The sequence below is a fragment of the Xyrauchen texanus genome, chromosome 36 (assembly GCF_025860055.1).
Source record: "Xyrauchen texanus isolate HMW12.3.18 chromosome 36, RBS_HiC_50CHRs, whole genome shotgun sequence".
Classification (NCBI taxonomy): domain Eukaryota; kingdom Metazoa; phylum Chordata; class Actinopteri; order Cypriniformes; family Catostomidae; genus Xyrauchen; species Xyrauchen texanus.
The window spans coordinates 17,243,874-17,256,113 of NC_068311.1; the positions used below are offsets into that span (position 1 = coordinate 17,243,874).

A 12,240-nucleotide genomic window follows, 5' to 3' on the forward strand; every position below is an offset into this window, starting at 1 on the left:
TAATGGCTTCTCCCTTGTTCTGCATCACCACACTGACACTTTACAGAATGCTGCTGAATAACTGTGGATGAGACCAGTGCTGTAAAAGAACTTGACGCAATTACAGAGGCTTATGAATATGCTCACAGATATGTATTTGAACATTACATTTTACATTGATCAGACTGTCTTCAGTTTGCCTTAGAATGGTTTCCATCAGAGGCCAAATATCGCTTCAGGGTTGTTTTAGGTTTGTTAATAAACAAATAACTTCTATAACTTAATAAGCACTTAAGTGCTCATTTGACAATTTGGATAGACTTGATACATTATAAGACTGTACAGGCAGTTGTGTTTGTATTTCTGCTACAAGTCACAAAACTGTAATTGGTGACACGGACCACTGGGGGCACTCACAAAACTCCCTAGAGAAGCTGTTTCGTCAACTGTTCTGGCATTGCAGGTTTTTGTTCATTTGTACAGAGCAAGCTTTCCTGTATTTTGTGCTTGCACTGACACACATCCTGGACAGTCCCTTTAAGACAAAAGTGATATGATGTCTAATGTACGTGCCGAAATCAGTTTTTTTGTGTGTGTTATCCTTTCGGAAACAATTGCATTGTGTAGGGTACCACTAAGCTGGTTCATTTCGTCATCTGCATGGATGGCAAGTGGTCATCTGGTCTTGGGATCACTTCAGTTTGCAGCCATTGCAATGATCTTTCTTGCATTTTTCTAAAAACTTGTAAAACTTTCTCTTTCTTTTTAAATAGTTAGCTCTCCCAGTCAAATAGTCATATGATAACTATCACTATGGCACACACCCTTCTCTGTCTTTGTTCACAAAGACACGTCCCAGCACTGATCACGGATCACATTTTCTGATACACAATATTCATATTACTGATGTGATTACAGAGCATTGTTCTCACACATTTTCCAAAAGAAACATTGTCATCCAAAGTGATTCTCTTTTATTAACTAAAATGCTGAACGCTGCCTGAGGAAGAGAGAAGGCGCTCTCCACTCAATATCCACCTACACACATACAAGAAAAGGCCTCTAAGGTCTCATTAACATCTCACAAAGCCACATTCTTGTCATGTTGCTTCTGCAACAACTGGCTATATAGGACAACACAAAAACTTTGAGGCCAAATGACAAACTATAGGACAAAAATGTCATCGACTAGAACTTTCAAGCAGTCAAACTGTGAATTTTACCCAATGTAATGGCAGACAAGTAAAAACATCAGTGATTCAAGTCACTGCTTAAACTGAAAAGCACACATTCTCCAGACAAGGTCCCTTTTGGGACAGGCTGGCAGGCTCTACAGAAAACTGAGGAAGTAAGAGGAGTTGGGTAGAAGGCAAGAGGAGGTGTGTAGGAAGAGAGGGAGATGGGAAGGAAAGAGTTGCTTACCCATGCTTGAGTTGAGGCTTGGTCTATAGCTGCTACAGACAGAGATGTACTGGAATCTATGTCATCTAATGCAAGCTCTATGTTCTCCTAAATAGGAATAAATGAGTATTAGTCAGCTACGAATGTGATCTGATTTCATGTTAAAGATTTGTGAGGTGTCCAATGCTAATAATCAGATTTGCAGATTTTCTATGATATTACAGCACTGTGACCAAAACATGTCCAAGAAAGAGGCTTAGAATCAAAATCGGTCAAAAACTAACAATGAAAATTGAGGCTTTTCTCCTTTTATAATCATTTAAAGTCCTGATTAAATGAAATCTAGGATTGTCTCATGTACCGAGCATGAATATTAATTCTGTTAATAAGGCAAGCAAATTTGATTATGACAGCTCAGACAAACATGTTAACACTGCATAATAAACCATTTACAAATAGGTTGTAATGAAATCAACATTGATTTAACTCAGCAAATCAAAATGATTAAGATAATAATTTAAAGAGGAATAATTTGACACAGGTTGATAGGTGTAATGGAACTGTTATTTGTCATTGGTTTAGGATTGCAGCACCTCTTTATAGCGCTCCATCTCCTGTACAAATGTGCGTTCATGGAAAAGCGTTTGGAGCCGCTCCTGGGCGTAGTTGTGGCACAGTTCCTCAAAGGTGGCGCCACGGTCCCGCTTGGCTAATTTTGGGTTCTGGAATCCCGGTGTGTCCACAATAAGCAGAGAACAAAGGGAACGCTGACTCGACTTCAGAGCTCTAAATCAGCACAAACCACAGATTTTTAATGTTGGTTACATTTTGCAAACACTACTGCTTTTTGCCTTTATCACAAATAAACCTGGGATGCAGACAATTGACTTAAGAGTCCAAAAGGTATCCAAACACTTTTTGGGGACACTGTATGTTTTAGTACATTAACGAAAAGTGATGTCCTGAGCATGGCAGGAAATAGGACTTGCCGGTTAACAAGTGAGATGACCAGAGTAAATATCTCAGAGTAGAGCCCAGCAGCCATGGCTTCCAAACACTCCAGAGCTGTGATCTTTGGAGCTGCAGGAAAAAAAATTGCAAATATTAATAATGTCAAAGCTAGCAGGTTTATGTGTTAGGGTTCTTACATTGTGAAAAGTTTTTACCCGAGTTGTCCCCTGTCCCAACATCATCTGGTCCCTGGCGGAATGAGGTTGACCTCTGCAAGGTTCCTTTGGGCTGGTGTTTGAATATAGAGGAGGAGAGTTCTTCTAGGGTGCAGCCCAAGAGGTAAGCTGCCTTCTGGGCCCACTCGTGACGTGCAAATTGCTTTCGTCCCGCTGTAAGATGCACCGAGACAACATAAGCACCAGGACATGTGAAACTGCATTGATAGCTGTGGGGCTCTAATGGCATAATCTGAGGGCAGTCTTACACAATTCTGCTTATGTTTTTTCTGCCTCTCTAAAATCTTAGCAAAGGGTCATTTCCACCAATCACTAAAACATAGTCTGGAAGGGTAACAGACTTTTTAAGTGATCTACAGCAGTGGTTTTCAAATATGGTAATATTAAAATATTTAAATACTATGTTTGAGGACTTTTACTTGTGTACTTTCGTACAATAAATAGATTTGGCACTGTGCTTGGTTGCCACTTGATGTCCAATGTAAAACGTCTCGGTTACGTACGTAACCTCGGTTCCCTGAGACGAAGGGAACGAGACATTGCGTTACTAACGCATATGGGGAGTGCCTTCATACACGACCTATTTGAAACCTCTCTACATTAACGCCAATATTCTAATATTGGCTATGGTGTTTGAGCCAGCCTGTTTTGGCGCGAAACTGACCGCTCGTTTCGGCGCGAACTGACCGCTATAAAACAGGTGCACAGACACCATTTCCTCAGAATTTCTGACTGAGAACAAGGAGCGCATTGCTCGTGCCTCAAGAACTCTTGAGTCTTGTGGTGCGGCTAACGTTCGCAATGTCTCGTTCCCTTCGTTAGGGAACGTCTCGGTTACGTACGTAACCTCGGTTCCCTGAGACGTTCCCTAACGACTTCAGTCCACTTGACATTGCGTTACTAACGCATATGGGGAACAGAATCCCATCACGCCGCACTACACAACATAACTTCCTAGAGAGGAAACATGGTGGCGCAGTCTTATGGGATGGCGACCGACATGTGTATGCCGCAGTGAGTGATCCTCATGATGGCCAGGAGGAGAGCGCTCATAATGAATATATGAGCTATAGCCATATAGTATGAATTACTCCTTATGAACCCGGCCGGGAAGGGAGTTTATTTATAATGAAGTGCTTGCGATTTATGGCATTATAACAGCCATATACATATATATATATATATATATATGGCCAATGAATAGCAAGGACTTGTGAAGGAAGAGATGTTACTTCTAGGTTGTAAAACCTTGCGAACGTGTTTTGCGAGGACCATCCTGCAGCAAAACATATGTCTTGTAAGGACACACCATTCACCCATGCCTATGAGGAGGCCATGCCTCTATTTGAGTGTGCTTAACACCAATTGGACAAGTCTGAACCTGCGATTCCTAAGCCAGGGTAAGAAAGTCTTTGCTTGGAGAAGGACATCCCTTTTGCACATCCTCCATAGCATACAAAGATCTGATCAGACAGTCTGCACTGGCAAGTATGCTCAACGTATGTATGTAGCCCCTGCACAGGGCATAACAAATGCAATGATTTTTCCTCATCTGAATTAAATGGAGGAGGGGAGATGGCCTGAAGATGAACCACCTGCGCTTTGAAGGGTGTGGTCAGGACCTCGGGTAAATAGCCTTTCCTGGGTTTGACAGTGGATCTTAAAAGACCAGGCCAAACTCCAGACATGAATTGTGGACTGACAATGCATGTAGGTCAACGACCCATTTTTCTGAGTCCAGAGCCAGCAGTAGTGTGGTCTTAATAGAGAGCATACGCAAATCAACAGAGTCCAAGCATTTAGGACTAAAGTTAAATCCCAAGTCGGGACTGTAGCCTGCCGAGATGGGTTTAATCATCTTGCTCCTTTAAGGAACTTTATGATTAAATCATACTTGCCTACAGAGGTGCCGGTTTCATGTGCATGATAAGCAGATCTAGTTGCCACATACACTTTGAGCTTTGACGGGGTGAGTCCTGCGTCTAATCGCTCTTGAAGAAATATTACAATTTCATGTATGGGGCAGTTTACCGGGTCCTTGCTGTGTGAGAGACACCAATCAGCGAACACCTTCCATTTTAGTGCATAGAGGCGTCTAGTGGACGGTGCTCTGGCTTGTAAAATGGTGTTTATGACTGAACACGTCAGTTCTGGTGCATTTAGTATGCTCTATTCAGGAGCCACACATGCAGGTTCCACAGCTGGGGCTGGGGATGCCAAATTGTGTGCCTGAGAGAGGAGATCCCTCCTCAGTGGTATTTCCTATGGTGAGCTGTACAGCAGCTCCATCATTTCCAGAAACCATGGCTGGTTGGCCATTTCGGTGCAACTAATAGAACGTTTCCTTGTCCTCTCAGACTTTGCATATGGCAGAGTGGATCAGGTATACTGGAGGAAACGCATATTTGTTTTTCACCGGCCATTTGTGTGCCATTGCATCCCTTCCCAGAGGGGCTTGGGACTTCGAAGAACAGAGGGGACAGTGGGCATTCTCCACTAAGGCAAATAGATTGATTTCTGCTTTGCTGAATATTTCCCAAATCCTCAGTATAGTTTGAGGATGAAGTCTAGATTCGCCCGGTATCGCCCCTTAGCGTAACAGTAGACGTGCACAGTAATTCAGGCAGCCTGGGACATATGTCACTCTCAGGGAGAGATGATGCTCGATCCACACGCGTCATTCTCGACAGTGGCGGTGAATGAATTCTGCCTTGGCTGTTTGTATATACCACAACTGTCATGTTGACTGAGCAAACCAGGACATGACAGCTCACTATTTCAGACTGAAAGCCTTTAAGGCTAGAATTACAGCCAATAGCTCTAAGCGGTTGATGTGCCACGCCCTCCTCACACCTGTCCAGGTGCCAAAAGTTGGGTGTCCATTGCACACCGCCCCCCAACCTGTGTTGGAAGCATCAGTAGTCACCTATTTTCGCCTGACAACTTGGGACTTCGAGTACCAGAGGGGACAGTGAGTATTCTCCACTGAGGCAAATAGATAGATTTCTGCTTTGCCAGATATTTCCCAAATCCTCAATACAGTTTGAGGGTGAAGTCTCCTGAATTCTGCCTTGGCGGTTTATATATGCCACAACTGTCATGTTGTCTGAGCTAACCAGGACATGGCAGTTTGATATTTCTGACTGAAAGCCTTTAAGGCTAGGAATACAGCCGATGGCTTTAGGCACCGCGTGACACTTGCCCCAGCGCGACACCTCGCTGGTAAAATGCAAGAGGATCTGTCCGTGGTGCTGAACAGAGGCTGGATATAGTGATGCGCATGCGTCATCGGCGCTAAGCACGTCGCGCCACACGGCGCTTCAGCCAGCACTCAAGAGGTCTCATGTGTAAGAGAACTAATGGAACGGATGCCGCCGCCACAAATCCCAGTGCTTTCTGAAACAAGTTTCAGTGGAAATGTTCTCCCCAGTTTTAACTGAGATGGACACTGTAAAATGGCTGAAGCAGTAAAACTGTGCTGGCATAAAAAAACCTCTGATTGTGGCAGTAACAGCCAATTGTCGAGGTAGTTTAGGATGCATGCCGCTCAGTCTCAGAGGGGCGACAACCGCATCAATGCACTTTGTGAATGTGCGAGGAGCCAAAGACTGTCCGAAGGGCAGGACTATGAATTGATACGCTGTTCCTTCGAACGCGAATCTCAAAAACATCCTGTGATGTCGTACAATTTGGATATGATAGTATGCATCCTTCAGATCTATCAACGCAAACCAATCATGTGGGCGTACATGCGATAAGATCCTTTTCTGAATAATCATTTTGAATAGGCGCTTACAAATGCGCGATTAAAATGTCTCAGATGCAGGATTGGCCGAAGCCCGCCGTCTTTCTTTGGAACAAGAAAATAACGGCTGTAAAACCATTTTGTGCTTGACAATTTGGCACAATCTCGATCTCATTTTTCACGATGAGAGGTGTATTTCGCTCAGTAACACTGGCGCTTCATCGGATCGAAACCGTGGAAGACAGAACGCCGTTGAAACGGGGTGGCCGGTGTGCAAATAAGGATCGTATATCCTTGTTCGATCGTTTTTGCACCCATTCTGAAATAACCGTTAGGGATCGCCACACATCCGCATAGTGGGACAGAGGGCAGTTTGGTTTGCTCACTGTATGATATGATGCAACGCTCACTCTAGGGAAGCGGTTGCGCATAATGTGTGTGCTTTGAAGAGGAAAAGGGGGCTCTTTATTGAGAATGTGTGAGCATCTCATGCATTTGCAACGAATGCTGTATTCTTTTTTGCACTTATTGCATTTTTATTTTTGCATTTATTTGAGTGCAAGACACAGAAACAACATTTTGAATAACAATATCCCTTTCCCGACCAACAAAAGTGGGGAGATAGGGAATAGTGTTTTGTGTCTCTCCAATCGAGCCTTTTTTGAAGCAGACCCGGAGGGAATCGCGGGCTCTGCTTTCCGCTTCAAATGCGGTAACACTTTAGAATACTGTATCTTACTTAATGCATAACTAATAAGGAATTACTGCATAACTAATAAGTAATTCTTCATTAACACTTAAGTCACTACTATTAACTACTAAGGAAGATGTGTTAACTAATCAGTATGTAATAGCATTTTATAGTTGTGTTAAGTAACAATTAGATAATCAATAACTATTTATTTCAGTCATGCCTCCTGATTAACTACTTTTAATTATCTACTAATTCAGCTTCAGGAGAAATAACTATTGAGTAACTACTAATGAACAGTCGATTAATTACAATACTGTTCCAGGTTGTAAGTAATTCCCTCATAATTATGTGGTAATTCTTTATTAATTACTCAGGGGTTCCCTGTATGTTCCCTTACCCTCAGTCATTGCCTTACATACAGGAATAATTTATCCAACTGTAATGTGATATGTGCTGAGGAAAACAAGAGACACACACACACACACACTATTCTGTATATAAATCATAAACCTACCTGAGGTAAGTTGGCTAGTCACTTTTAGTGGGGAAGGGGTTCCATTCCGTTGTTGATTTCTGGTTACAGACCACACTCGCAAAGCAATTGACCATACAGGCCAAAACTATGAAATTCACTGTAATGACTCATTTTGGGAGTGTAGTAATTCCACGAAATGCATATTGCATTTCCATAGTAATAATAACATTAGAAGTAAGGAAGAAGAAAGGGCCACAACCTGAATATTGTAATGGCTAATTGTTATGATATTAATTGTAATTAATCGACTGTTCATTAGTACTACTCAATAGTTATTTCTCCTGAAGCTGAATTAGTAGATAATTAAAAGTAGTTAATCAGGAGGCATGACTGAATTCAATAGTTATTGATTAACTAATTGTTACTTAACACAACTATAAAATGCTATTACATACTGATTAGTTAACACATCTTCCTTAGTAGTTAATAGTAGTGACTTAAGTGTTAATGAAGAATTACTTATTAGTTCTGCAGTAATTCCTTATTAGTTATGCTTTAAGTAAGATAGAGTATTCTAAAGTGTTACCTCAAATGCTATTGCCCGTCAGGAGCGCTTTGCTGCGTGTAATGATACGCAGGTGCCTGTGAGGCTTTTAGTTGCGCGCTGACTCGAAACAGAGCGAGGGTGAACCGGCTGTGATATACTCCATGTGAGCATAAAGTGTCTCATAGCCTGTGACTGCTGCTGAATAGCGACATAACGCTCAGCAAACTTATTCATAGAGCCGCCAAAAAGGCCGGCTGGAGACACAAGAGCATCTAAAAGAGTAGCGTTTTCTTTATCACTCATTTCTGCCCTGGAGCGCCGCCATTGTGTGGAGTGCTGATCCAGCTTGTTCTGCCGCCAGTGCGGAAGTTTGTCGACCAGTGTTGCCAACTATTTTCAATGGAAAGTAGCTAAAGCCTGCTCGAAAAGTAGCTAAATGTCGCCAGATGACGTCATTAGCATATTAATGACGTCATCGCGTCGTATTTGCATTCTGCCTAATTTGTCGGTACTGTAGCCTACTTCAGTTTATAATAACGGTTATCTCCCCTAAACCGTGCTCATACTGTTTTTATATAAGTATATAGCCGAAAAACGGTCAAATTAAATGTTTTGAATTAAAACAAAGGAGAAGGCAGCTGATATGTGATCGCTGATTGGTTCCTGCTAACACAGCGTGCACATGCGCAGCTCATTCATGTCTATGTCCGCTGGCTTGCAGTCAACGGAATGTGCTGCTACTATCAGCCGCTCACTGAACAGAGCAGACGCAGCGGGGAAGTAAGACCTCACGCTTGCAGTACTGGCGATATTTGGAATTTGGAAAGTTGCTAAGGTTTGTCCAAAACGTCGCTAGATTTGTCGCTAGTCGCTTTTTAAAAAAATGTCGCTAAAGGGGTCTGAAAAGTCGTCATCCTCTTTAATCGTCCAGATTACAGAGGATGGCGTCACTGCGCGAGCGCGCCATATAAGGTCGCGCGCCAGGACTTGAATAGTTTTCATTATGAACTTCGGGGAAGAAATGTGCGGGATGCTGCCGTTTAACGTAGCCCGCACTGCTGGAAACATTCATCGAGGCGAGACGGTTCCTCTGGGGGAGACCAGTCAGGGTGAAGCTCTTCGACTGTCCTTGTAAGGACGCGGAGCATCTCCCTGTCAGTGGCGCGTGCACGTTCCTCGCCCTCGCTGGGGGAGGGGCGACAGCATTATCCACTGAACATTTACATGACATCGTCATCATCCCCAGCGTCAGATCCACCAAACGAGACGAGGCTGCACGCTCATCAGAGGGCCGGAGCTCGTCTCGCACACAGCGTATGGAGATATATGCGCTTCGTGGAGTTTGAGGGGCTCGTGGGGCATGTGCCGGCACGAAATCCACCTCAAGTTCATCCTGCTCGGTCTCGCCGTGCCTCCTTGGGAATCACAGAAGAGGCTGGTGGGAGGGCGCGAGAGGCTGAATCGTCCCTCAGAACGAGGGCGATTCGTGAGCGAAGCGACTTGAGACTCATGTCCTCAGAGTGAGGACAGTCTGTCTCCATGAGAGCTGACTCTGCATGGGCGTGGCCCAGACAGAAAACGCAGCTCTCATGCTTGTCTGACGGCGGGATGTGTCTCTCGCACAAGGAACACTTACGGAACAACATCTTGAAAAAGACGTGAACACGTAAGTGGCTCTTCTAGATATATAAATATAAATATAGATTTATATTTATATAACTTATATAACTTACATTTATACACACAAGTACAATTTTGCTTTAAAAGGATACTCTACACCTGCCGACGCGCTGCGGAGAATCAGGATGCTGAGGTCCGTTCACCAGCGAAGCGTCAAGCGGCGAGGCGGAGTGATGTTCGCCGGAGCACTGCAGAGGAGCGGAGAGTCTTCTCGCTGCCGTGAAGATTCCGTCCGCTGACTATTGTGAATCGACGGTGAAGGTAGAGGGCTTCGAGACTAGAGGTAATCGCTGTCTTGAAGGAAGAAATTCTGAGGAAATGGTGTCTGTGCACCTGTTTTATAGCGGTCAGTTCGCGCCGAAACGAGCGGTCAGTTTCACGCCAAAACAGGCTGGCTCAAACACCATAGCCAATATTAGAATATTGCCGTTATTGTAGAGAGGTTTCAAGTAGGTTGTGTACGAAGGCACTCCCCATATGCGTTAGTAACGCAATGTCAAGTGGACTGAAGTCGTAAGGGAACCTGGGTCCTTAAGCAACCCCTGTTGAGAACCACTGCTTCAAAAGCACAGTTTTTAAACTCAGTTTCAGAACTTTGAAAAGAGATTTATGATGGCTGAGAGTTTTTTTTGTTCATACATTACAGAAAACAATTAGCCTTAAAAATCTTCTGAAGGATTGTCAGATATTTGCAGCGGATACTGCTCTGATTGACCTTAGACCATACCATCAGAGTCCTACATACACCAGTAGAGTGATACACAAGCTGCAGTTAAGTCACTGCAACCAGAGAAGGTTGCAGAGTGGGAAAATAATGCAGGTCTCTGGTGGAATAGATGAGTGCCGAAAATAAACAAGAACTGAGCGCAAACAGGCTTTTATTTGTGTTTGCGTCTTAACAACAGAAAAGCACTGCAAAAATGAAAAGTCTACAACATGGAGAGACATCAGAAAGTCTGAGCTTTAAAAGAAAACAAAGTTACAATACACCGCCCCCCACCACCACCCCCCTTCACCTGCACATATTAACAATAAAGTTTTATCTAAGCTTTAAGACTGTCTAAGACATGGATATAAACCTCTCAAAGAAAAGAAGCCCAACAGAGAAATGAGAGAAGAAAGAAAACAGACAATAAGAATGCAAATGTAAATGTCTGGCAATGACGATAACAGAATAATACCACAGACACACAAATGAGGTGTTTGCTTGCTGTGCTGATATATAATTTTTATGCTTTTTACCTTCATCAGCCTCTGCTTTGTAATGGAACAGCATGCAACATGCAAGTAGAGAAGACAAGGTTAGAACATGATGGAAATTATTCTGTATTGTAAAAACAGGGAACTAAGAAAGTTAGCATACACATTTAAATACAAACTCTTGAATGCACATACAATTATGATTGGCTCATCCATGCATCTTCTCATTTAAATTAGTCACATATTTTTTATTTAACTAGCTGTCAATTAGTAGTCAACCAATGAGTTTTTCCAATGTTAAAGATGACATCAAGAGAGCAGGGTGGTCAATAGCAGATATAATGTCATTTATTAGGGCTGTTAATAGATTAAAATAATTAATCACGATTAATCTCATTTTTTTAGTACATTTAGAATTTTCTAAAATATGCCTCTAACTAAATAAACAGTATGTTTTAGGCACTTGTGAAAAATCTTGCATAGTTAGGATGTCAGCAAAAATAATGCCATAAATAGTTTTCATTTATCAATTAGCATCATACAAAGTCCAGTAAACATAAAGACTCAATCAATATTTGATGAGCCTTCAACCCTATGACCCTTTGCCTTCAAAACAGCACCAATTCTCCTAGGTACACCTGAACACATTTTTTATATTGGATGTTAGATGCTTCTTGGATAACTCGCTCATTTTAATGCATTTTGGTCCTATTTAAAGTAAAGACAGTAAAATCAAATGTAAAAAAAGATTAACTGATGTCACCTGCAGTCCGTTGGGGCTACAAATGAACATTATTGTACCATCAACAGTGTATTTCACTTGTTGAGCTTTAGTGATTATAAAATGTTAATTCCAATAAAGACTGCAGATTACTTTTGTCCCAAGTGAATTCGATTAATAAAGGTGCAGAACATGCATGTTGTTCTGGAGGAAATATTTTACATTCTTTTACTAACACTTGGCCTTTAATGAGTAGGATAACAACAGACTTTGTCTTGTGACTTGACCAAAGTAAATACCCAGACAGAAAACAGAAGGCAGAACAATATTGCCACCTGCTGTATGGATAAACAAGTACAACTGAGTAACAAGACACAGAGGTCTTAATAAATATTTAATAATGATGTCCTGACAGTGGACTCTGTTGCAAAAATAAAAGTCTATTTGGTTCATATTTGTTAATTTTATGTGATGAAAAGTACCTTCACCACCAAATCAAGACATTGAAGCAGGATACATCAGTATTTTACTATTTCCATTCAGAAAGTGAACAAGCATGCACAGGAAGGACTGCTATACTGACCACTTCAGAATATGGATGCACTGCAGAT

General features: G+C 42.3%; 1 protein-coding gene across 1 annotated transcript in view; it reads right to left on the reverse strand.

The window, feature by feature from the left end:
* myo18ab (myosin XVIIIA b) overlaps positions 1–12,240 on the reverse strand; it is a 106,915-nt gene that overhangs the window by 59,358 nt on the left and 35,317 nt on the right. Inside the window, 5 exon segments of the mRNA XM_052106747.1 lie at positions 1,402–1,488; positions 1,974–2,166; positions 2,370–2,460; positions 2,547–2,720; positions 10,951–10,965. Coding sequence (XP_051962707.1) covers positions 1,402–1,488; positions 1,974–2,166; positions 2,370–2,460; positions 2,547–2,720; positions 10,951–10,965 — 560 coding nt within the window.